A 25,024-nucleotide genomic window follows, 5' to 3' on the forward strand; every position below is an offset into this window, starting at 1 on the left:
CAGACATTTCCCTTATTTATATCATGGTTCTTTCCTATATTGCTTACTTCCTCAACTTTTAAATGCTCTCCAGCCCCTTAGGCTCATATGTGAGAAACTTTATCAGAATTTAAGAACAATTCAGTGTAGCTGTAAGCAGTAAGGAGATGCTGGACCAGGCAAAGTCAGAAGAATTGCTGGACACCTCTTTAGTGAGCCAATCTGATAGCAACGCTTTTGTAGTCTTGCTCAGAGCAGTGTCTCAGTTTCCATATTGAGACCCCTTCAATGATTCTCAGATCTAATTGCTGGCTTTACAATGGCAAAGATGTTTTTATCAATTTCATTTTGAAAACCCCACTTAGGCTCTGAAAATCTCTAAATTGGGGTCTTACTAATAGAAGACTTGGTGTAATTATAATGTCACAGGCAATTGTGATGACAAAGCAAAACCAACATGTCTCCTTGCTGGGCCTTTGCTCTCAGTCTGACCAACAGGAGGAGAAAAGAGGCTTTGTCAGGAACAGATGTGCAGTGGGAGGCCCCGGGAAAGTAGATCTGTTGAATGAAGCAGGTGCCACTTAGATATTCACTTTACTGACTCCAACCACAACCCCCTTCATTTGATATCCTGCTCCTGGCGGGAGGATGGAGAGAGAGCATCACACAAAGAGGAAGCGTGTTTATCCTGTTCAGATTACTACTTCTGTCAGGCTGCTGCTGTTGGGTTCTGCACATTTGCTCTTTATTAAAGCAAATGGCAGAACTGGGCTCTGGGAAGTGAATCCCTATATTTATACAGGTAACCTGAGAGCCAGAGGGCCCCACACCATCCTGGCTGCGATGTGCAAGCTATTAGAGTTAATAACAGTGCACTGACATTCCTTCAAAATCCTAATGGAAATGAAAACAAAAAGAGGAAAGTCTCCTCTACTCAAGAACCTTAAAAATTTAATTCTGTAAGAATGTCCTACTATGATATTCTAGTTCCTGTGTGAACAGTGACAAGTGCCTCCTTTACACACTCAATTAAAACTTACTTTTTCATCCATGAATTGCACAAAAGTGACTCCAATTAAACTTGTCCAATTATGGCTCTGGATTTAGTGTACACATACAAAGTCCCTTAGAGAATGCTGATGACAGGCACTGAGATTCTGTCTGTCTTGGTTTCCTGTCATTCTGTAGGCATGACCCCCAGCTAAAGGAGCTGGAATCATTCTAGACTTTTTTATACATTGAGTCTCAGAAAGATCTGAAGACCTAAGAGGAAGGTGAATGAGATATGGAAGCATTCAACTTGGTGTCCAAGTGCCAGATGGCAGAAACCTTCTAGGAAACTCTGCCTAGCAGCCCTGATTCAAGTCTTCTGCTCAGAATGTCCCTAGCTCAGATTGGTGTCCTGTTCATAGAATGTTCCCCAAGCTGGAAATATATGAAAGTCTGTAGAGCAGATGAAGGCATGCCAGGTTGGCTTGTCAATAGGTACTAATTCCTTCTGAGGCCCTGAGGAGTCAACTGGAGTCATCCAGCCTTTAATATGGACAGTACCTCAAATCTACATTTGAAGGCCATGGCCATGGCTCAGATGAATACTCAGAATAGTGACTAAGGTCTAGTGGCCTACCATTTCATTGTGAAGGCCCGCTATGCCCCTTTTGTTCTATAGTTTTTAAATCTTTGAGCAGTGGAGCCTAGATTAGCAATTCCTGGTGTACAAATAATGAATGTTCGAGACCACACCAGTTTATAAGACAGAGGGAGAATGACACATCCCCTTGGGACTTGCAGACTGTGCAAGGAGAAAATGGGCTAAGCCTATGCTGAGGGACAGGAGATCTCTCACCGGGCAGTGCTGCTCCTTCTGAAGGTTCACAGTCTAGCACCTTTGTAGGAGGAGAAACAAAGAATCCTCCAACTGGAAGCCCCTTTAGCTGTGGGGTCATGCCTACAGAATGACAGGAAAGGCCTGGAAATTCTGAGTCTCATGTGACTGAGAGATATACTACACTTTCATCAGAGAATTCCTGAAGCAGAGATTCTCAGTGTGAAATTCATTATGTCCTCCCCACAAACAAAAACTTACAGGCCCAGGTCTTAAGAATGGTTCCCCAGAAATGTGAAGACTGAACCCTCTGAAGACTGATTCCCTTCCCCTTCAGTATGAGTTTTTTTTTTAAGAAATTTTTTAATGTTTATTTTTTAGTTTTCGGCGGACACAACATCTTTTGTTTGTATGTGGTGCTGAGGATCGAACCCAGGCCGCACGCATGCCAGGTGAGCGCGCTACCACTTGAGCCACATCCCCAGCCCTCAGTATGAGTTTTAATAATAATGATAATGGCAATAACAACAACAGTAATAATAGTAGGGCTGATAGTTAATAGTTATTGCATGCTCAGGCACTAAACAGAGTAGCAACAAATAGTCTGCTACCCCCAAGTTAGTGCCACAATTACATCTCCCTGAATGGGAGAGACTGGGGAATCAGGAGAACTGCCACTTCCTTTTAAGATCTATTCTGGAAGGCATTTTGGATTTTGGGAGGTCATTCATTATGAAGGGAATAAGGGAAGGAGGACAAGTTTCAGGAGTGAAGAATGACCACCCAGCTGGCCCTTCTTCCCCTCAGTGCTGTGAAGAGTGTAAGCTCTTTGAGTGTTCTGGAATAGAGAGCACGATTATACATCTCTGTGTTCCCATTTCTCAGCAGCAGCAGCAGCAGCAGCAGCAGCTGTGTTTCACTGGGAAATTTGGAATCCATCCAATAGTAACGGCTCCTTTCAGTCTGTGACCCAGCAGGCTTTAGATATTTGATTTTGGGGGGCCATTATAAATCCATTAGAGCACATAGCTACAGTCACCTATAACCGTGAGGAGAAATTTGAATTTGTGAGAAATCTTAAATGAAAATATGCAAATGGCCTGTGTCATGAATAAAAAGACTAGGAAGGGAGTTTTGGTGTCGCCACTGCCTCCTGTCCCAGGTTTTCTTGCTCAGGACTCTGCAGGGCTTAAAAATAGTCCAGTTCCTCTTGCAACCCTGCTGTCTGCTGTTTACTGGCTGCGGATTACTGCAGTCACATGGGTAGGTTTTTTTTCCCCCCAAAGCAAAGCCATGCTGAGAAGGTCACTAGGAGACAAGGCTCATGAAGGATTCGTGTGGCCCTAACCTGCACTGAAGGGACACAACTTTTCAGAGGGCTACCTGCTGTAGCTATTAGATCAACACTATCCAAGAGAACTTCCTGCAATGATGGAAATAATCTGTAGCTGCTTAGTCTACTACAGTAGCCACGAGGTACATGCATCAACTTAAATTTAAATTTGAATAAATCATAATTAATAGCCAGGCATGGTGGGGCACACCGATAATCCCAGTCAGTGACTTTGGAAGCCAAGGCAGGAGATTGCAAGTTTGAGGCCAGCCTGTGCAACTTAGCCAAACCCTGCTTTAAAACAAAAGGGCTGGGGATATATCTCAGTGGTAGAACATCAGTACAAAAAAAAAAAAAAAAAAAAAAAAAAAAAAAAAAGTGTGTATATATTTGTATTTGTGTGTGTATGTGTGTGTGTGTGCATATATGTATATAATAAAAAAATTTAGTACCTCAGGCCATATGTGACTGATTAATGTGACTAAATAATTACCTTTTACATTTAATTTAATTTTCTTGCATTTAAATTCAAATAGCCACATGTAACTAGTAGCTAACATACTGTACAGTGCGATTCAGCTGTTTTTATTTTTTTGAGACAGGTTCTTGCTGTTTCAGAGGTTGTTCTTAAACTTGCAAATCCTCCTGCCTCAGCCTCTTGAGTTGCTGGGATTACAGGTATGCACTACCACAAATGGGAGTTTTTATTTAATTTTATTTTTTAAATACCACTGAACCATATTCCCAGCCCTATTTATCTATTTATTTATTTATTTAGAGACAGGGCCTCCCTAAATTGCTTAGAGCCTCACTAAGTTGCTGCAGCTGGCTTAGAATTTGTGATCCTACTGCCTCAGCTTCCTGGGTCACTGGGATTACAGGTATGCACCACCATACCCGGTTAAATCTTTTTCTTTTTTTTTTATTAGTTGCTCAAGACAATACAATGATCTTTACCCGGTTAAATCTTAAGTTTTTATATCTTGTATTTATTTGCTTCTCTAACATTTAGCATGACTCTGACTTCTCAAATGAATAAATAAGGGTATAGTTTCATAAAATAATCTTGCAAAATAGCCACCATACTAAGTACAAGTTTAATTAGATGAATAACAAAGACCACATCTTTCATTTGTTTTCCATCTTCTTTTACTTCCTAGATTGGGTAGGCTGCCAAGAAGCAGTGAAGGGGAAAGAAGGCAGCTCATATTAGGCAGTGGAGAGAACACTAGAGATCAGGGTTTGCTTTTTCCTGCACATAGGCAATATGTCAGCTTGATTTGATTGAGACCACCTTAGTGTCTTTGTTTTCTTTCAAGTCATCTACCAACAAGGGAGTCAGTGGAAAAGGGGAGCTAAGAGCTCCACATATGCTGCTCTTTTTGAGGACCTTCAAGAGGGGGGTGCATATGCTGGGACTCAGCTCATGCAAAAAAATGATGATCAGAGGCTGCATGCTTTAAGCTTTGGAGGCACTAAACTTAATACCTTTGGATTAAAGGTACAAACAGTATCATAAAATGCAACAGCATTTTTAAGGCTGTTATGGACTGAAAATGTACTCTTACAATAAAACTTTATTTAATAAATAAAACTTTATTTATTTAAAATTCTACTAAAATATCAAGGCAAAAAGTGATGTAGTGCACACTGGAAATTCAGCACATCAGCACCCTGTTGGTGAACAACATGGATGGATCTATTTCCTAAATTAATTTAATACATCTCCACTGACTCCTTTGGAAACATTTTCATATGCTGTCATGTCTTGAGAATGAGGAGCAGAAAAGGTAGAATGAGAGATGTATTTTATAGTATATCAAAATAAGGGCTGGCATTTTTATTTTTTATTATTATAAAAAAGCTGGGACCAAGGACATGTAATAATAATAATAATAATGGATGATAGTGGTGGTAGTAAGAAAAATGTTAAAAAACAAATCAGTCTTCCCAAAGGAAGGTAGAGTTCAATGCAGTCATTGAGATCTACAGAGAGATATCACCACTTCAGAAGTACATACAGGAAACTGTGTACTGGAAGAGAACAGCAACCCTAGACCAAGGACAGTGATAGAACCCAAAGTTGGAGACTTCAAGCAATGTCACCTTGTATTTCCTTTAGTCAAGATTGCAGAAAAGATTTCTGGCCTATTCCCACAGTATCTACTTCTGGAGCACAGATCCTTCAGTTGCATAGAGAGGCATTTGGATTTGTCTTAGGGAAAGCAGGACCTACAACAGTACTGCGCACTCTTTGTAACTTAAACTACTTCAAAGAATACAGGATACATGGATAGCAAATGAGAATTTCCTGTTTGCAGCATCTCTATGGACCAGGCACTATGCTAAGCCCTTGACAGGAATCATTTTGGTCAATGCTCACCCTACCTAAGGCTCAGAGAGGTTAATTTTCTTTCCCATGATCACAGAGTTTATTAGTTGTGCAGTGTTAAGAGCACCCAGCTCTTAACAGGTCCTTCTATCTCCCTTGTTCTTCCTATTCTCAACATCTTACCAGACATATACAAATTAAAAGACCCTCACCACTTTTTTTTTTTTAATTCTATTTTTCGTTTTTGTTTTTACATTGTAGGGATATTGAACCCAGGGCCTGGCACTGAGCTACTGCTGAGCTACATCCCCAGCCTCATCACAAATTTCTTTGACTGAGGTTTTTTTGTGACGCTGAGGATAGAACCCAGTGCCTCACATATGCAAGGCAACTGCTCTAACAACTGAAATACAATTCTAGCCCCACTGACAGAAGCTTATAATCTTTTTTTTTGTGTGTGTGTGTTACAGTGTATTTTATCTACTAACATGTGATCAAAGTTATGGATCCTAGAGAAATACAAACAATAGGAATGTATATTCTAATCTCATGTGAGGACCCAACCCAAGAATCCTGCTCCCTTCCATAAACCTCATGTTTGTTCTGACCCATCTTCTCTGTTACCCTTTTGCTAAAAAGAGAACATTTAAAAAAGGTATTCTATGGTGCAGAGTTGAGATTAAACATACACATTTTTAAAAGTTTTAATAAGCTCAAAGAAAAACAGGGATGGGAAAAGGTGATGAGATATGTTTTCTAAAGGAATCTCTAAATTCATTTAGTTTAATTTGGCAGTGGGATGGGTAGTAAAATGTACATTTGTTTTACAGTACAGCAAGACTAGTTGGGCTTCTTGGTTGTGGGAAATTTTAGGTTGAAGAGTCTCATAGGAGAATCTCAGCAGACGACTCGCCAGCTTCTGCCCTGAACAAAGAGGGACCTGCTGCTTTGAAGATAAATGAGAAGGGCTGACCTTTTTGTAAGTGTGGTGTTAATGCCTTGTTATTTGTTTTAATTTTTAAACAGCCCTCCAATCCATTTCCCTTCCTTTAGGGCATGAAGACAGACTGAGACCCCAGATCAAAACCAGGACAGTATAGGTAGTGCTGCTAAAAGGCTTGTGAGGATAAAAATGGTTATATAGGGCTATATTCCTCTAAATGAACTTCCAAATTAATATGAAGTTTACTCCTCCAAAAACACTTTGGAATTTTTTTTTTTTTAGTTGGAGAATACCTTTATTATTTATTTATTTATATGTGGTGCTGAGGATCGAATCCAGCGCCTCACATGCACTTAGGCGGGTTCCCTATTGCTGAGCCACAACCCCAATTCCTGGAATTTTTTAAAAAATATTTTTTTCTTAGTTGTTATTAGACCTTTATTTATTTATATGCAGTGCTGAGAATCAAACCCAGTGATTCACACATACCAGGTAAGTGCACTACTGCTAAGCCACAGCCACAGCCCAATACTTTGGAATTTTAATAATTTTTTCCCTCCAAATTTAAAGATGAGTCTGTCACTAATTGCTAATACTAACATCACAATGATAAAATATTAGGGTACAAAGAACAGACTTAATAGATAAAGAGCTGGGGGGTGTTGTTTGGTGGCAGAGGGCCTCTGGGCTTAATTCTTTTTTTTTTTTTTTTTAAAGAGAGATGAGAGAGATATGAGAGAGAGAGAGAGAGAGAGAGAGAGAGAGAGAGAGAGAGAGAGAGAGAGAGAATTTTTCAATATTTATTTTTTAGTTTTCGGCAGACACAACATCTTTGTTTGTATGTGGTGCTGAGGATCGAACCCTGGCTGTACGCATGCCAGGCGAGCACGCTACCGCTTGAGCCACATCCCCAGCCCTAGGCTTAATTCTTTGTGTGTGTGTGTGTGTGTGTGTGTGTATTTTGCATATGATATTAATGATATTTCAAATCAATGTAAAAAGAATGAATTTCAACTTTTTTTTGTGTGTGTGTGTGTGGTGGTGGGGTACTGGGGATTTAACCCAGAGGTACTTTGCCACTGAACTGTATTCCCAGCCCTTCATTAAGAATTTTCTACTTAAAGACAGGGTCTCGGGCTGGGGATGTGGCTCAAGCGGTAGCGCGCTTGCCTGGCATGCGTGCGGCCCGGGTTCGATTCTCAGCACCACATACCAACAAAGATGTGTCCGCCGAGAACTAAAAAATAAATATTAAAAAAAAAAAAAAAAAAAAAAGAAAGCTCCCTAAACTCCATCCTTTGGGGGTTTAAAAAAAAAAAAAAAAAGACAGGGTCTCACCAAGTTGATTAGGGCCTTGCTAAATTACTGAGGCAAATTTGCGATTTTCCTGCCTCAGCCCCCTGAGCTGCTGGGATTACAGGAGTGCCCCACAGCATCCCAACTGACTTCAACCTTCTTAATGGAGAATAGTGCTGGTAAAACTGGGCTGTGCAGGGAAAAAATACCAACTTAGATTACTACCTAATGTTATATACTAAAAGAAATTGCAGGTATTTTATAGTATTCAAAATAAAAATTAAGACCACCCTAGAACTGATAGAAATTATAATTAGTTATCTAATTTTGAGGGTAGGAAAGATGTAACATAATATACAAGCAAAAGACAAATAATTAGGGAAATAATATGAAAGTAACAAGTAAAATAAAAATAAACTGGGAGGGGCTGGGGTTGTGGCTCAGTGATAGAGCACTTGCCTAGAATGTGTGAAGCACTGGGTCAGCACTGCATATAAATAAACAAATTTAAAAACAGGTTCATCCACAACAACAAATACACACACACACACACACACACACCTGGGAAAACTCATTTGTAACATGCACCATAAAAGTTACAACCTTAATATGTAAAGAGTTTTTCCAATATAAGATTGCCAACAGAAAAACAGGTAAAAAAAAATCTGTAGGCAAATACTGAAACATATAAGTGTAGACAAACACATAAAAAAATGAAAACACAGATCACTAATATATATATATATATTATATATAAATAAACATACAAATTAAACAAGATACAGGGGCTGGGTTTGTGGCTCAGTGCTAGAGCACTCGCCTAGTATGTGCAAGAGGCACTGGGTTCAAGCCTCAGCACCACATAAAAATAAATAAATAAAAATTAAGAATAAAACAAGCCAGGTACAGTGGTGCTTGCCTGTAATCCCAGTAGCACAGAGGCTGAGGCTAAAGGCCAGCGAGATCAAAGCCAGCTTCAGCAATGGCCAGGCACTAAGCAACTCAGTGAGACCCTGTCTCTAAATAGGGCTGGAGAGATGGCTCAGTGGTTGAGTGTCCGAGTTCAATCTCCAGTACCAACAAAACAAAACAAAAGCATTCTATCAGGTGAAATTATGAATGATTTTTATAATCAAGACCAAAAACAAAAAGTCCAAAGCAAATGCTGTCCATGTCCCTTCTTTTTTCTTATAGCATCATACGAAAGAATATCAGCTATTTTAGAAAATGCTGAGACTTTTTTAGCAGCTTTGGTAAGAGACTTGATTACCTATGAACTTTGGTCATCTTTTTTGTTTTACCCCATTTTTTTTTAAAATAATGTTGATTCTAATCTCTGTTTTTTTCTTTTTAATATTTAGTTGTAAGTGAACACACAGTATCTTTCTTTATTTTTATGTGGTGCTGAGGATCAAACCCAGTGCTTCACACATGCGAGGCAAGCACTTTACCACTGAGCTACAGCCCCAGCCCCTTGCCCCATCTCATTTTTAGGGAAGAAAAGATAGCCGGATGAATCTGCAATAAGATCTCAGACATAAAAGCGGCTTTCTGAAGTGACCAAGTACATATATAATTCTTACATTTATTTTTGCTGCGATAAGAGGGAGAATAGGTCTACAGGCCTGTTCTCTGAGGCATGCTCACAGTGGGTGGCCCAGTCTGGGTGAGTGGTGAAAGGCCCCCACAGTGAACACCTATATTTGTTGGTCGTGAGTCCCTGAAGAGAGGATGGTAGAGTGAAAGGGGATGAACAGGCTAAAGAGTCTAACCTCTTATATTAAGGCATGTTAAGGGAAGAAAAATAGAGAAAATTATGTTAAAAAAATAAATAAGTAAAGGAAGGAACCAATATAGGGGATTTTCCTAGTCTCTGGCAATTTGATCTCTATTTCAAAGAAAAGACACCTGTGAAAATCTTTAAACTGAACCAAACCTAGCCTAGAAACGCCATCCTAAGACACCAAAAGACTTATTTATCTCTATTGAAAAAGACAAAGAATGTAAATGAAATGAAGTAATGTTAGTGCTTGAGTTAAGTAGTTTCTTCAGTGTTGGAGTGAGGCTGGGGTCCAGAAAAAAGGGTGTCTTCAGATACAGAGTATAGTTTTTGTCAGGTTTGCCTTGGTACCAGAAGTTTAAACATCTGCCATGAGTTATTTTATTTTTGTGGTACTGGGGATCAAACCCAGGGCCTCTCCCATGCTAAGAGTCATATTCTTTTAATGCTACACTATAGGATACAATTTCATACCCTCACCCACCATTCTCTGGTTACGGGACTCTATCAAGCTCCACATGCAGTTGTCCTCCATTGCTCCTAGTTGTATCCCACAAACTCTTTCTGCTTCAGGTCCAAATCATACTCATATTGCTCTTAAGAGTCATCTGCTAATTGGTTTGTTATTTAACCATACTCTAGAATCTGCGGTGCATTTTTTCTAGGCATATCTTTTTCTAAGTTCTATGTCTACAATTAGTACCTTGTTCTTTCATCATCTCATTCTTCCTAAAAAGAAAAACCTTATGGACAGATTTCATAAGTTTGTCATTACAGAAGTGACAAAGATGGGAAACAGGACACAATATGAAAAAAATGATAGCCAGATAACAAATTAAGTAGAAAAAACGATTCTAGTTCTAGAGAAAATACTGTGGCACTCTGGGTGAAAATGTTAGAAGACAGAAGGAGTATCAGAATTATCTGGCTTATCTCCAACATTGTATTAATTCTCTGGATTCACACGGGTATATAAAATTATTGGTCTTTGCCTGACACTGCTGGGGTAAAGCAGGAGGTAGCAATCTGATTTAATTCAGAGAAGCTATGTTGAGAAAGGGATAAGTCCAACTCTAAAGGTTCAAGTTCGGTGAGTGCTGGCAGTCACAAACAGTATAGCCTGCTTCAGGGGAACTACTGGCCATTTTTGGGGGGTTGAGGGTGTCTCACTCTGTTGCCTCCTGAGTAGCTGGGACTTTACGCATGTGCTACCATGCCTAAATGGAACTTCTACTGGCATTTAGGATGTAGACTAGAATTTTCTCTTATAAATTCAGCCAACAACACGAAATCAACACCTACAGATTCATATAACCCAATGCTACTGAAAAGAGGCAGCTTCTAGTAATCAATGGTAATAAGTGTGGTTCAATCTCATTGTATGGCTGAACAGGTGTACTTGGATGGAACCCCAGAGGGTCCTTAGACTTAACCATGAATTTACACATCTGAAAGGGTGAGGCTGGAGATCAGCCAGAACTATAAAGCAGTCTGTTGTCTCCCAGACGGGTCAAGTCCATTAGAATGGGTAACAAAGTCTCTTACCAAGCCCACACAGGGAAGTGTTTTTAACAGTTCTATTGTGAATAGCAACAACTTCAGAAGGATGCACACAGCTAGTTGTCCTACCTTTATTCAGGGTAGATTAGGACTCAGAGGAGGTACAAAAAAAGCAAGAATATAGGTGTAGGATTCTAGCTACAGAGAAATATTCCCTTAATTCCATCTAAGGTCTATTTCATTCTGAACGCTTTATCTTGCAGTATTGTGGCTAAGATCAGCCCCATTTAGGTCAGTTCAAGAAAGTACCTAGGCCCCTGGAAAAAGAAAGTTGTAGTTGTAGTATTGGATTTTCTTCCAAAAATGATTCTCAGAAGCCATAAATGCCCTGTACTTCCTATGTTTTTCTTCTATAGGGAGACAGAGTACTTTATATCTTCCCAGTTCCAAAGGAGGATACAGTATTGTCTTTCTTCAAAGACCTTCCCAACAATTAATGGGGTATTCAGATCTTAGGAACCCACCATAAAAAAGGGGCCAGGAACTTCTCTGTCAGCCTCTAATGACGTTAAGGAACTTTCTGCCTAAATAAAAGTATATTATTTATCTATTTCATTTCCAGGATGTAAAGCAGCAATTTTCCCCAAACCAAAGAGTACTTAATTTTCTGCTTAATTATATACTTTTAAAGTTTAAGAAACAAGCACAGAGTCTCACAGATTGGGGCTGGTCCTCCTCTTTGATCCAGACTTTTGAGGCACTTCTCTGGGCAGCCCAAGTCTTGGCCACTGACTCCCAGAGCCTGCTGAAGTGGATCCAAAGAGCTGGATCGGAGTTGTAAGTTTTTGCCACCATAGTTCTATGAACTTTGTCCTTTTTGTTTATTCAGGATATTCACCAATATCCAGTAAGACAAAGAGCTGGGAAAGAAGGGCAGGGTGGTGGCATGTTACTGGCTAAATCCAGATGTCCTTAGTGAGGCCACATATAACAGGAAGCAGAACCCACAGTACCAACCAGAAAAATGCCTTTGTCACAGCCTGCTGCCTGACCCTGGGGCAGGTGAAATGATGGCGCCTTTCTGGAGGGAGTCAGAACATTCCACCTGCCCACGGGAGAGTCTCTGCTGCAGTAAAGTACACTGATCTATTCTACTCAACAGGAGAGTAAAGGACAAAATGTGCCCCACAGCAAATTCTAAAGTGCCTCCCAGCAAGTCTTGTCACAGCAAAACAGTCACTTTTAAATACACAATTCAAATAGGTAGCCATTACCATGGTGTTTTCCTTCAGGAAACCCCAAGTCTCTTATTTGTAAAGGAATTAGGAGCTCCCAGAATTTTCCTAGGCATTGAATACCTACCCATAAAGAAAAAATTAAACCAAGCTCAACCTCTTTCTGAAGGGTTTGTTATCAGTCATGTCAGGAAGATTTAAGTGGAAACAGGAAAGAAATTCAATAAAATATTTATGCTCTCTTACCATTAGCATCTTGGACTCCAGTAAGTGCTCCAACGGCTGCTGCGGTTTCCCCAGACAGGACGATCTGTCCCCCGCCTTGTAAGGTGGCTTCAGCCAGGGTGGCGACAGCATGAGCGGCAGCTTCACTGTGGGTATGGAAACAGGAGAGAGGGATATGCAAGTAGATAAAGGTACAGCACCATCCCACTGTGGATCTTTCTACTGACTTCATGGCTGCAAGCCTACTAGAAAATCCTTGATGCCAGTCAGAGCAACAGACAGAGCCAGAAGTAATTCTAAAATGATAATAAAAAGCTAGAAAAATCTCAAGCCATATATTTATAAAACTAATTTGAAATTTTCTTTTAACCCAGGTAATGAGTGTTTGAGGACAGAAGATGTTCATTATGTGTCTCTTCTTATCAATATCAACTGAGTGCTTGTAAGCCATAATGGAAGGTGTGATCCATATTCACAATGCAAAAGCCATTTTGATTGGCAATCACAGGTTTTCTCTTCTTCTTTATGGTAACACAGGGCTGACCAACTGACACTATCTTTTAAGCCAAGAATGGAAGATAATATGAAGAATCAGCAATCTGAACTTGCTATTTAACTAAATAAAAACAATTTAGTTTATATCTATACTTTTTTTTTTTTTTAAAGCTGAAAATTGAAGCCAGGGCCTTGCACAGGTAGGCAAGTGCTCTACCAGTGAGCTGTATCTCCAGCCTTTTTATTTTTGAGATGAGTCTCACTAAGGCTGGCCTTGAACTTGCAATCCTCCTGCCTCAGCCTCAGGGGTAGCTGCATTACATGTGTGTGCTATACTGCCTGGCTATATCCATTCATTTCACTTATTTATTATTATTATTATTATTATTATTATTATTATTATTATTATTATTAGGTACTGGGGATTGAACTCAGGGGCGCCTAACCACTGAGCAACATTCCTAGCTCTGGTTAGTTTTTACTTGGAGATAGGGTCTCATTAAATTGCTGAGGCTAAATTTGAACCTTTAATCCTCCTGCTTCAGCCTCTTGAGTCACCGGGATTACAGAGGTATGCCACTGCACCCAGTTTTCCATGCCTTTTATTTATTTTTTGGTACCAGGGATTGAACCCAGGGGCATTTAACCAGAGCCACATCCCAAGCTCTTTTTCTCTTTCTTTTTTATTTTGAAAGTCTTGCTGTTACCTAGGGCCTCACTAAGTTGCTGAGGCTGGCTTTGAACTTGTGATCCTCCTGCCTTAGCCTCCCTAGTTGTGCCACTGCACTTGGCTCTCCATGCCTTAAAAAAAAAAAAAAAAAATTGTAGTTGTGTATGGACAGAATACCTTTATTTTATTTGTTTATTTTCACATGGTGCTGAGGATCAAACCAATGCCCCAGGCATGCTAAGCAAGTGCTCTGCCGGGGAGCTACAGTCCCAGCTTTTTTTTTTTTTTAGTTGTAGTTGGACACAATATCTTTATTTTATTTTTATGTGGTGCTGAGGACGATCGAACCCAGGGCTTCGCACATGCTAGGAGAGCGCTCTACCGCTGAGCCACAATCCCAGCCTCTCTCTCCATGATTTTTAATACAATAAATGGTGACTGATACCCTGAAAAGTCCAACTCTTCTTTTTGCCTCTCTGTATATATAGATAGGGCTAAAAATGAAGGCTTAAAATTATCACTATATGCCTAAGTTTCTTGCCTCTATAAATACAAGGAAATAATAAGCTCCCTTTCATTGTAAAGCAAACCCTGTGTACAATAGAAAGACATTAACCATCTGTTTCGATGGAGCAGTATTTTAGCAGTTTATATCCTATTTCTCATTTTTCTTTCATTTCCTTGTTGTATGCTTTAACTATGAGCATAAGTATACACTTTTCTTGATTCTATGATGCTACAAACTATAAGATGTACTATTATTTTATGTGTCAGTAAAGAATAAAAGAAAAATTGGGGGAAATTATAAGATTAAAATTTGTTATCCAAATATCAGAGATGTTAATGGCATTTGCAGGCATATAGATGGAGCTGGAGAAGACAATGCTAAGTGAAGTTAGCCAATCCCAAAAAACCAAATGCTGAATGTTTTCTCTGATATAAGGAGGCTGATTCATAGTGGGGTTGGGAGGGGAAGCATGTGAAGATTAGATGAACTCTAGATAGGGCAAAGGGGAGGGAGGGAGAAAGGGAGGTAAGAGGCGTAAAAAAGATGGGGAATGAGATGGACATCATTTCCCTGAGTACATGTATGAAGACATGAGTGGTGTGAACATACTTTGTATACAACCAGAGATATGAAAAAATGTGCTCTATGTGTAATTCATTCTGCTATCATATAAAACAAATTAGAATAAAAAAAAATAAAATTACAGGGGCTGGGGATGTGGCTCAAGCAGTAGCGCGCTTGCCTGGCATGCGTGCGGCCCGGGTTCGATCCTCAGCCCACATACAAACAACGATGTTGTGTCCGCTGAAAACTAAAAAATAAATATTAAAAATTCTCTCTCTCTCTCTCTTACTCTTTAAAAAAATAAATAAATAAAAATAAAATAAAATTATAAAAAAAACCCTCACAAATATCAGAGATGTTAAAATGTGAAAAAAACATAAATTCAGTATTCTTCATAGTAAAATAGAAAGTATCAATTTGCAGTTATTGAGGGAATATCAGAAGTGGGCATGTAGCAGAAAAGGTGGTATTATTTAGTTTTGCAGAGGTGGGCCAAGACCTGGTTTGATTCCCAAATAAGCCAGAGGACTCAGCTTTACTCTGAAGTTATAGGCTTTCCTGCCATAGAGGCAGGCATCTTGCAGTCACAGGCTCTAGGTGGGGGTGTGTGAGTGGACAGGGTTTTGTTGGTGCAAACATGTTATGACTGTGCAAAGCACAAAATTCACTGTCTCTCTTTATCCTAAGAAACTCAGCAGATAAATAAGGTAACAGACATAATAATTCCCCTCAGAAGGACTTCTTGATTACTACAGGATTCTAGGGAGCAGTAAAAGAAACTCAGTGGGCAGAAAAAATTCTAAGTAGAAAATTCTCTCCTTCTTACTAACTTAACTTACTAACTTACAACTAAAAATATTTTAAAAAAGAAAGGCCTTTCTTTTTTCTTTTTTAAAATATTTTTGGTTGTAGATTGACACAATAGTTTATTTATTTATCTTTATGTAGTGCTGAGGATCAAATCTGGTGCCTCACACATGCTAGGCAAGTGCTCTATCATGAGTTACAACTCCAGCCCTTGCTTTTTAATTTTTATGTCTCTATTGAAGAGTTAATTTTTTTCTGACAATAAAGCAATACATATGCAAAAATTGGGAACATTTTAGTAAGTAGAAAAGTTTAAATCTCATATAAAGATGGCAATTATTTTTTCTAATCTTAAATGTTAATCAGATAATCAGGATCATACTGCAATACAGTTATTTATTGTATTGTATTGTATTGGGGATTGAACTCAGGGGAACTCCACCACTGAGCTATATCTCTAGTCCTTTTTATTTTTTCAAATTTTGCAACAAAGTCTCATTAAGTTGCCCAGGCTGGTCTCAAACTTGTGATCCTCCTGATTCAGCCATCCTAGTAGCTGGGATTACAGACCAGTACCACCATGACCAGCCAGACCTCCTCTCCCCCCCACCAGTAGTGGGGAATGAACCTAAGGTCTTGCATATGCTAAGACAAACATGCTACCACTGAGCTACACCCCCAGCCCTCACATAGTTTTAAAAATTTTTTTGTTTTGAGGTACTGGGAATTGAATCCAGGGCCTTGTACATGCAGGGGAAGCACTCTACCTACTGAGATACATTCCCAGTCCTAAATATTTTTTTAAAGAAACTTTAATCAATAAATAATATTACTAGCCAATTTCATATTATTTAGTTATCATGTCTTAATGATAAAAGTATTTATATTCAGACTGGATACAGTGGCCCACACCTATAATCCCAGGTACTCTGGAGGCTGAGGCATGGAGGATGGCAAATTTGAGGCCAGCCTCATCAACTTAATGAGATCCTGTCTCAAAATAAAACAAAACGAAACAGGGCTAGGGATGGAGCTTAGCCCTGGGTTTAATTCCTAGTACTGCAAAAAACAAAAACAATTCTGACCTGAGACTTTATGGAAAGTGGAAAGTATCCAACCTAGACACATGCTGCAGGGCAAGGCAGGGGCAGTGAAGGGAGGCAGCTCCCAGGCCTGACTCGGCATGTCTATCTATACCTAAGCATGCCCTTTAGTCTTCCTAAAGCTCTATGTATTTGAAGTTATTCTTTAAGTCATTCTTTAATTCTTTCTAAAATATGGTATGGAAGAAGAAGATCTAAAACCAGCAACAAAACAATCAAACAAATATAAAAAAAATAAAAACCCAGCAATAACCAAAAACAATTTGTGATGACTAAGGATGAGTGGTCTGATGGGGGTCGATGCACTGAGAGGTGGGTGAAGTTAGTTATTCCCCTGGTCAGGAGCCAGAGAAAAAGCATAGGACATAAAGACAGCAATGACTTCTCGTGGTTAGCAGGCCTATCATTTCCACATTGGTTCTACTCATTTATACTAGATCTAATGGGAAATGATCAAACATAAGTAGAAGAAAAAGATTACCTTTACTTAAAGGTGAACAGAGATTAATATTTCCTTAAGCTACTACTTTATAGTTTTTAGACAAAAGTCATTTTCTTTCTTTCTTTTTTTTTTCCCCCTAGGCACTGGGATTGAACACAGGGCCAGGCCAGCACTCAAACTCTGAGCTATATCTTCAGCCCTTTTATTTCGAGACAAGGTCTCACTAAGTTGCCAAGGCTGGACTTGAACTTGCAATCCTCCTGCCTCGGCCTCCAAAGTGATTGGAATCACAGGTGTGTGCCATCAGGCCTGGCTCCATCATTTTTTAAAGTTTCCAACCTTTATCTACAGGAAAGAAAAGCAGTTATGTAGTCTTTGCCCACTGTTTGCAGAAAGAATTTGTGATCTATACTATCCATTCCATTTTATGGATTACTATCAGTTTATATGGTAAAGCCATATTTTAATAATGTCTCTAACTTTAAGTCAATATTTTCATCTTAACAAAGAGTGTACACATGTATTGAAATTAATCATAGAGTACCCCATAGATAAGTACAATTTTTATGTATCAATCCAAAATAAAAGAGTAAATTTTTATTTAAAAATATAGTTCATTCTTTATTAAGTCACATCTCTATAGCTAAAGAAAGGCAAGTTCTAAATTCCTTGAGAAGTGAAAGTGATCTAAACATCTGTTTCCCTACAACCCTGAGTCTCAGCACTATGCACAGTAGACACACAATAAATACTCTCTCAGTATTGACACCATGTCTACCAGGGTAATGTAGGCCAGTCTATGAATCCATATCATGAATCTCTACATGCAAGGGCTAAATTGGTCATACACAAGAATTGACTCTGCAGGAAGTCCTGTTTAAGGGGGATTATAAATCAGGTGTGGTGGTACACATCTGTAATCCCAGTTACTCAGGAGATTGAAGAGGGAGGAGTATCACAAGTTTGAGGTCAGTCTGGGCAACTTAGTTAGACCCTGTTTCAAAACAATATTTTTAAAGCCAGGTGCAGTGGTGCATGTCTGTAATCCCAGCAGTTCAGGAGGCTGAGACAGGAGTTCAAAGTCAGCCTTAGCAAAATCAAGGCGCTAAGCAATTCAATGAGACCTTGCCTCTAAATAAAATACAAAATAGGGCTGAGGATGGCTCAGTGGTTGAGTGCCCCTGAGTTCAATTCCCAGTACCGTCCCCACCCCATAGTATTTTAGAAAGGGCTGGAAGGATGGAACTTAGAGGTAGAATGCTTCTGGGTCCACACCCATACACAAAAAGAAGTGGAAGGGGAACAGGAAGAGGAGGAAGAGGAAGGCGGACGCAACTCATAAGTCTCAGATAGCTATGCGAAGTAATGAAACTTCAAATTTACCACTGTATGGCAATAATTAAAAGATATTACTTCTTTCTTCTCTGGTTGTTTGGGCTGTGATGTTTTGCTTTTCATTTGTTTACCTTGATTCCCCTCCCTACCTCCTTCCTAAAAGTGCTGTTTTATTCTTTATTTTGAAATTTTAAATTAACTTAGTCTTCAGTTTTTGTGATAATTTTTCCACAGCCCCTTTGGATTGTGATGAAGCCAGGGTGGGCTGCAGCTGTGGAGCCCTAGGCCCTTGTTCTGACTTGCTATACAAAACTATTTCAACACATGGTTGAAAAACAGGTCTGTCCTGCATCTGTCCTGATCCCCTTCCCCTCTAACGGATGAAGGAGTCCTTCTGCCTTCTTAGTCTGCCACCTGCCATTACATGCAGCTTGCCTCCCCCTTCTTACTCTGTGCCCGCATCTGCTGTTTACAGTGCAGCAGAGGTGCAGGTGGTTATTAGAGAACCATGCTTATTCCATCTGCACCTGAAACTGAGACAGGCTGGAAGGGGGCAGATTATGAAATCACTTTGTAACCATAGGAACAAAGACCAGATTTCTCTGTGTGTTTTTTCACTAAGATAACTTCCAACAACAAACTATGGAGAGGCTACAAGTGCAGAGCATAAAGGATTCCACTGTGTATCATCCACAGAGAAACAATCACCAAGAGCCTGCCTTAAATCCAACCATCCTAAGACATTAGACCATGGGTTATAGTGTTTGCTGCCAGGTTTGGTTTCTTCACCCCTGCAACCCCTAGACTCACTGGGGCATTGGACTATCTGATTGCAAACAGATTTCAACATCTCTTTACTCCTCCTTCATGCCACAGTGAACCACATTCTCCTTCCTTTGGAGTAAACATTGTAGCCACCTCAGCTGCATCCTAGTTTGTTAACAAGCCCTCAGGGGATACCATTACCCCCCCCCCCTTAGCCTTTAGAAATAAGCTCTAGTCCTCACAGCAAAGGGAGCAGAACATGCCTCAGATTTTCCACTAAGAATACAGAGTTCCCAGGACACTACACTTCACTGGAATATCCAGGGTGTGAGTGGAAGGTTCAGGTTTTGCTGGTCTTTAATGCTGCCTGTTAGACCGGAAGTTGCAGTGAAGGGTTACTGGGGAGGATGGTTCTCACTCTGGCTGTGCCTTTCAGGAAGTTTATCTGGGTGAACTCTTTTAAAGGAAGGAGTAAGAATGAGCCAATGTCTAAGGAACCAAAGAAGACTTTCATGTTCCTGAAGAGTGACATGGTTCAATGGGCTGAGAAAAAAGCTTCAATTCCAGGTCACTGAGAGACTCACGGGTAACACTGAGAGAGTGTGTGTGTGTGTGGGGAGAGAGAGAGAGAGAGAGAGAGAGAGAGAGAGAGAGAGAGAGAGAGAGAGAGAGAGAGAATATGTGTGTGTGTGTGTATGTGTGTATTTCAGTCTTATTCCTGATCCACCTGGCCATTACTGCATTGCAATTCAATGCAGTCCCATTCTTACTACTTTAGTTTTCCAGATTTAACAAGGCACACTTAGACTGCCTCTTCCTAACTGATCTTCTAATCACCATAAACAATGCTAAACAAATCTCAAAATACATTTTAAATGTCAATAGGTATTAATTCCTAAGTGCTAATGAGTTGGACACCCTGATGAGAGTTTTATATATATCATCTCATTGAATCATTGAATCTATTTGATGAATATTATCCTCATAACAATGAGAAGGAAACAAGGCTCAGGGGTGAAATTTCTCAAGAGCTTATGGCTAGTAAGTGGAGGAGCTGGGATCTGGATCAAATCTACGTGACCTCTTCTCAACTACCACCATGAAGAGCCTCATACAATGCACTGTTTTTATACAAACCCATCAAGGCTCTCCATCTGTTCCAACCAATCTAAATTTTGACTGATTTTTATATTTTTGGGGAGGTGACTCCCCCTCTGAATTTTACAATGTGCATAGTCTGTACTACCCAATTCAATAGTGAACTACTGTCTAATACTGTTGGCTAGCTGATTGTTTTAGTGAAATCAGTTTCTTCAATAAGAGTATGATTTCTTCAAGAGCAAAGATTCTGTGCTGGATCACCCTATTTTCAGCCATATCTAGCAGAGTGCTGGCATGGCAGAGTTAAATGATTATATAAGACTAATAGCGGCTGCCCACAGTGACAATAGTTGCAGCCCTTACTACATGCCAGGCGCTCACCGAGAATTTCACTTGCAGTAACTTCTCTCATAACACTATCATAAGTACAGTTATTACCCTCATTTTACAGAAGAGAAAAGCCTGGACACTGAGAGTTCAATTAAACTGTCCTAGGACAACCAGCTAGTAGGTGACAGGGCTAGGCTTCAAACCCATGTAGTTTTGCTCTAAGACCATATGCTTAACCATTAATTAAAATGTCTGGATCTGTTGAAATTAAAATTCTGTCAAGAATGAAAAAGAAGACTAATATAGGGATAATCTTTCCTTTCAACAACCAGTAGAAAGAACCAAGAAAGGAACAACACAATTCAGGAAGAAACCACCTCTCACTAGAGTCTCATTCCATAGCATCCTTCCTAAACATTCCTGAAGAAAAAAAGTTCAATGTTTTTGGTGAGGGCTTATTAGAAACCAACCCATGGTATCTTAGGCCCAACTGCCAATTCTGACAAACTGAGGTATAGTGCTTCTCTTTAAAGACAAAGCCCTGCCATTCCCACTTATTCCCCTACCCCTGCCTCCACCTGTTGAGTGCCATGGTGACAGTAGCTCCCTGTTGCATTTCCTGTGAAGCTGCCACTGCGGCCTCTGCTAACGATGCTACCGCCTGTGTTGCCTCTGATGCTTGCGTCGTCTGGATGGTCATTTCTCCTCCCTGTAATGTGGCCCAATTTTGTTCCACCTGAGGCAGAAAGGACAAGACAATCAAAAATTAAAGCCATGAAAAAGTTATGAGTTTAAAAAGTAATTTTTATAATAAATTTCTATTTTCAAGCCAAATATATACTTTTAAAGCAAAGGACCTACTATGTACAGACAGTGTTTTTTAGTATGTTGTCTTTTGTATAAAAAGGAGGGTTTCAGAATAAATATTTAAATTCTTTTGAAGTTTGCATAAAGAAATTCTAGAAAACATACATATTCTCAATGTGGAGGATCACACTGAGAATACTTCCTCAGGGTTGAATATGTGACAGAAAGCAAGACTTTCCACTGCTTACTTTTAAATATTGTTTTAAAAATTTGGACCATATCAATATATTATCTATCCAAAAATTAAGGTAATTTTAAAAAATAAACAATAAATGTAGTTACAAAAATTTTTATAAAGCATTGTATTGAATTCTGGAAAACTGTTAAGAGAGATTTCAAGTGTTCTCACTATACCCCATAATGTATATATACTTCAAAACATCATGCTGTGTTTGATAAATTCAAACTGTGTCAGAGGAAATGCCAACACTCTAGGCATTGATTACTGTTGTTTGTTTTCCTATGTATCTTTGCAGAGGTATTCTCTTTATATGCAAGCACATTCTCTCTCATATACACACATCTATTTCCTTCTTCCTGTGCTGAGCTACGTCCCTATCCCTTATTCCTTCTTGTTTATTTGTTTATTTATCTATACATACATACATACATACATACATACATACAGGGGTTGTACCCAGGAGTGCTTAATCACTATGCCATATCCATAACCCTTTTTATGTTTTGTTTTAAAGGCAAAGTCTTGATAAGTTGCTGAGGCTGGGCTTTGAACTCTCCATCCTCCTGCCCAAGCCTCCCAAGTCACTGGGATTACAGGAGTGCGCCACCAAGCCCCACCCCTATTCTTTCTTTTTAAAAAATGACAGATTATTTTACATACCCTTTATACCTTGCTTTTTTCCCCCACAAACAATACGTCTCTGAAATGATTCCACTTTAGAACACAGAAAACTTCCTCATTCATTCATGATTCAGAATTCATAATAATGGTTGCAGGGCACTGTACTATATAGAAATACCATGACTGACATAGCAGCCATTTTTTAATGGACATTCAGGTTCTAGTCTTTTGCTATTACCAACAATGCTGTGGAATATCTTTGTGTGTGTGTGTGTGTGTGTGTGTGTGTGTGTGTGTGTCTGTGTCTGTGTGTGGTGCTGGGGATGAACCCAGGGCCTTGTGCAGACAAGGCAAGCACTCTACCGACAGTATCCTCACCAGTCATGACAATCAGAAATGTCTCCGGATACTGTCAAAATGTCCCTTCTGGTTCTGGGTTAAGAACCACTGATTTTAGTAGCATACCTTCTATGGAAAGACTTCTTGTTCTGGATATCAGTATCTAGTTAACTTTAATTCATTTGGCTCAATAAATACTGGTTGATTAATTATCACCATCCCCCCCAAACCAAAAAAGAACAGGGCAGAGATATGGGGGTGGTGGTGATAAATCAGTTCAGGCCTAAAACCTCCTTGAACTCCTAAACCTTAGGATGTTAGCTGTGCTTCAGAGGGTTCTTGTTGTCCCTGCTTCACATTGCTAGATCCATAGAAAGTGCCATAGCTCTAGGAGAAACGTTTAAAATAACCTGGTTTGGTCCTGTGAATCATAAAATTACATCCTAAGATTAGGACAGTGCTTCTCAGCATGTTTCTCAAAAGCCTCCCAGAGGAGACATTCCTTAGCTCCTTAGTGTGTGTTCTTGGTTCTCTTGGGCAGATGGCTGTGCCAGCAAGCCTTCATGGCTCCTCACTACAAAGGAAGAGATATCCTAGAGCTGCAAAGCTGCCTACTCAGAAACTTAAAAAACTCTTGTTTCCCCAGGTAGGATCACTTTGATCTCATTTCTCTAACGAGCATTGTTACCAATAATGCCACTTTAGATGGCAAGCTACATTGTCAATTCTTAGATGTTCGTGATTCCAATCAAAATAGCTGCTGAGGGTTGGGGTTGTAGCTCAGTGGTAGAACACTTGCCTTGAACACAAGAGGCCCTTGGTTTGATCCTCAGCACCACATAAAAATAAATAAATAAAAATAAAGATATTTTTTAAAAATAGCTGTTGAAGCTGGCAGCACTGTCACCTACGGCCCTTACACAAGTCTTCCTTTGTCCTGATCCAGCCCTCTCTTTAGTGATCCTATTGCTGCTGCTCTTATCTGAGCTTGGTCTGGGGCAACTTCCAAATCTCCATTCTACAGTGGCAGCAATTCAGCATAGACTCATTCAGTTACAAGTGCATTGTGGTAAAAATAGTTTTAGGATGTAGCCATAGACAACATAATTTAAAGAAGTTAAATTATATGGCACAAGATTTACAGAGATGACAGCAAAATATGGAGAGAAAATGGGAATTTTCTAATCAGAAATATGGCAGGTAAGGAATAAATTAGCTTTTGTGCTACGATCTCTTTGGAACTTCCTATCCTAGAGTCTTAGTACTTTGCTTGAACCCTTGTTGCTCTCTGCTCCCATCTGTTGGGGGGAGCCAGTATATGATAGTCTATGCCTAGATGTCACTATGACCTAAAGAAAGGGCTACAAGCCTGAAGACAAAAGATATTCAGAGAAGGCCTATGAGTTTCTATGCCTGAAAGATCCACTGCACTGGGGCCCTTTGAATTGTGGCTTCTTCATGCTTTCACAATGCCGTGCATAGAATGTGTTGCTGCCTTCAACATGAACCCAACTCCCATCCTTGAGTCTTTTGTTTTGCTAGTTATGCTCCTAGTCTGAGCTCAGGTTCTACTCCCCCCAGGAAGTATTTCCTGAGAAAACCCATCAGCCTATGGTTCAAAGTTAGGCTCTCTCCTCTGAGTTCCATAGCATCCTGGGCTCACCTGATCTAGCTCACTGTCATGGTTCTGCATGGACTTTTCCTATCATCTGCCTAGTGCTCCTTACCAGCAAGGACAGTCTTTACTGTCCTGCACCTGGCACAGGGTGCCAAAAGTGTTTGCTGAATGTCTGGATGGAGAATATACTCATTTATTTACATTTTCCTACTTATTATCCAGCTTATCCCTATTTCAGTTAAACTGACATTCATTAAAATAAAAACTCACTAAAATGAGTTGTGCAAGTTCAAAATGAATATATGTACTGATAGTTCCATTTAAAATTCATGTCTCTAATGTCTTTGAACTTTGGTGTTTTTTCCTTCTGCCAGCAGAATCATAGATCTTTATCACTGGATATTCCATTTTGATTTTTTGACACCTATGGCTGTTAATATCACCAATACCAATTGTTGGTCCCATCACACAATGGAAAAAATTCTTAAAACCATTTGCATTTTTACATATGGCATCAGCATAAAATTATTTATTTAATTTATTATTATTATTATTATTATTTTTTCAGTATTAGGGATTAAACTCAGGGCCTTACAGATGCTAGGCAAGTGCTCTACCACTGAGGTACAGTTTAATTTGTTTTGTTTTTGTCTTTTGAGATAGGGTTCTCACCATGTTGCCTAAGTTGGTCTGGAACTCATAAATTCAAGTAATCCTCCTGCCTTAGCTTCCCAAGTAGCTGTGACTACAGGAATGGAATACCACACTCAGTTAGTGTATATTTTAAAATCAACATGTATGTCCATAAGCAATGTTCATATTTTTTGAAA

General features: G+C 39.5%; 1 protein-coding gene and 1 long non-coding RNA gene across 6 annotated transcripts in view; one reads left to right on the forward strand and one right to left on the reverse strand.

Moving 5' to 3' along the window:
- Nrf1 (nuclear respiratory factor 1) overlaps positions 1-25,024 on the reverse strand; it is a 139,302-nt gene that overhangs the window by 17,725 nt on the left and 96,553 nt on the right. For all 5 annotated transcript variants that reach the window (XM_077795943.1, XM_026392790.2, XM_026392789.2 and 2 more), the window contains 2 exons: positions 21,147-21,304; positions 12,470-12,594 (listed from right to left, as the gene is read on the reverse strand). In XM_077795943.1, the coding sequence (XP_077652069.1) occupies positions 12,470-12,594; positions 21,147-21,304 (283 nt within the window). The remainder of the gene's footprint in view (positions 1-12,469; positions 12,595-21,146; positions 21,305-25,024) is intronic.
- Positions 3,738-13,051, forward strand: LOC144253639 (uncharacterized). Its single transcript, XR_013343327.1, has 4 exons — positions 3,738-3,815; positions 3,916-4,018; positions 6,343-6,448; positions 12,823-13,051. It is a non-coding gene; the product is annotated as an uncharacterized LOC144253639 (long non-coding RNA).

The sequence above is a fragment of the Urocitellus parryii genome, chromosome 3 (assembly GCF_045843805.1).
Source record: "Urocitellus parryii isolate mUroPar1 chromosome 3, mUroPar1.hap1, whole genome shotgun sequence".
NCBI classification, from domain to species: domain Eukaryota; kingdom Metazoa; phylum Chordata; class Mammalia; order Rodentia; family Sciuridae; genus Urocitellus; species Urocitellus parryii.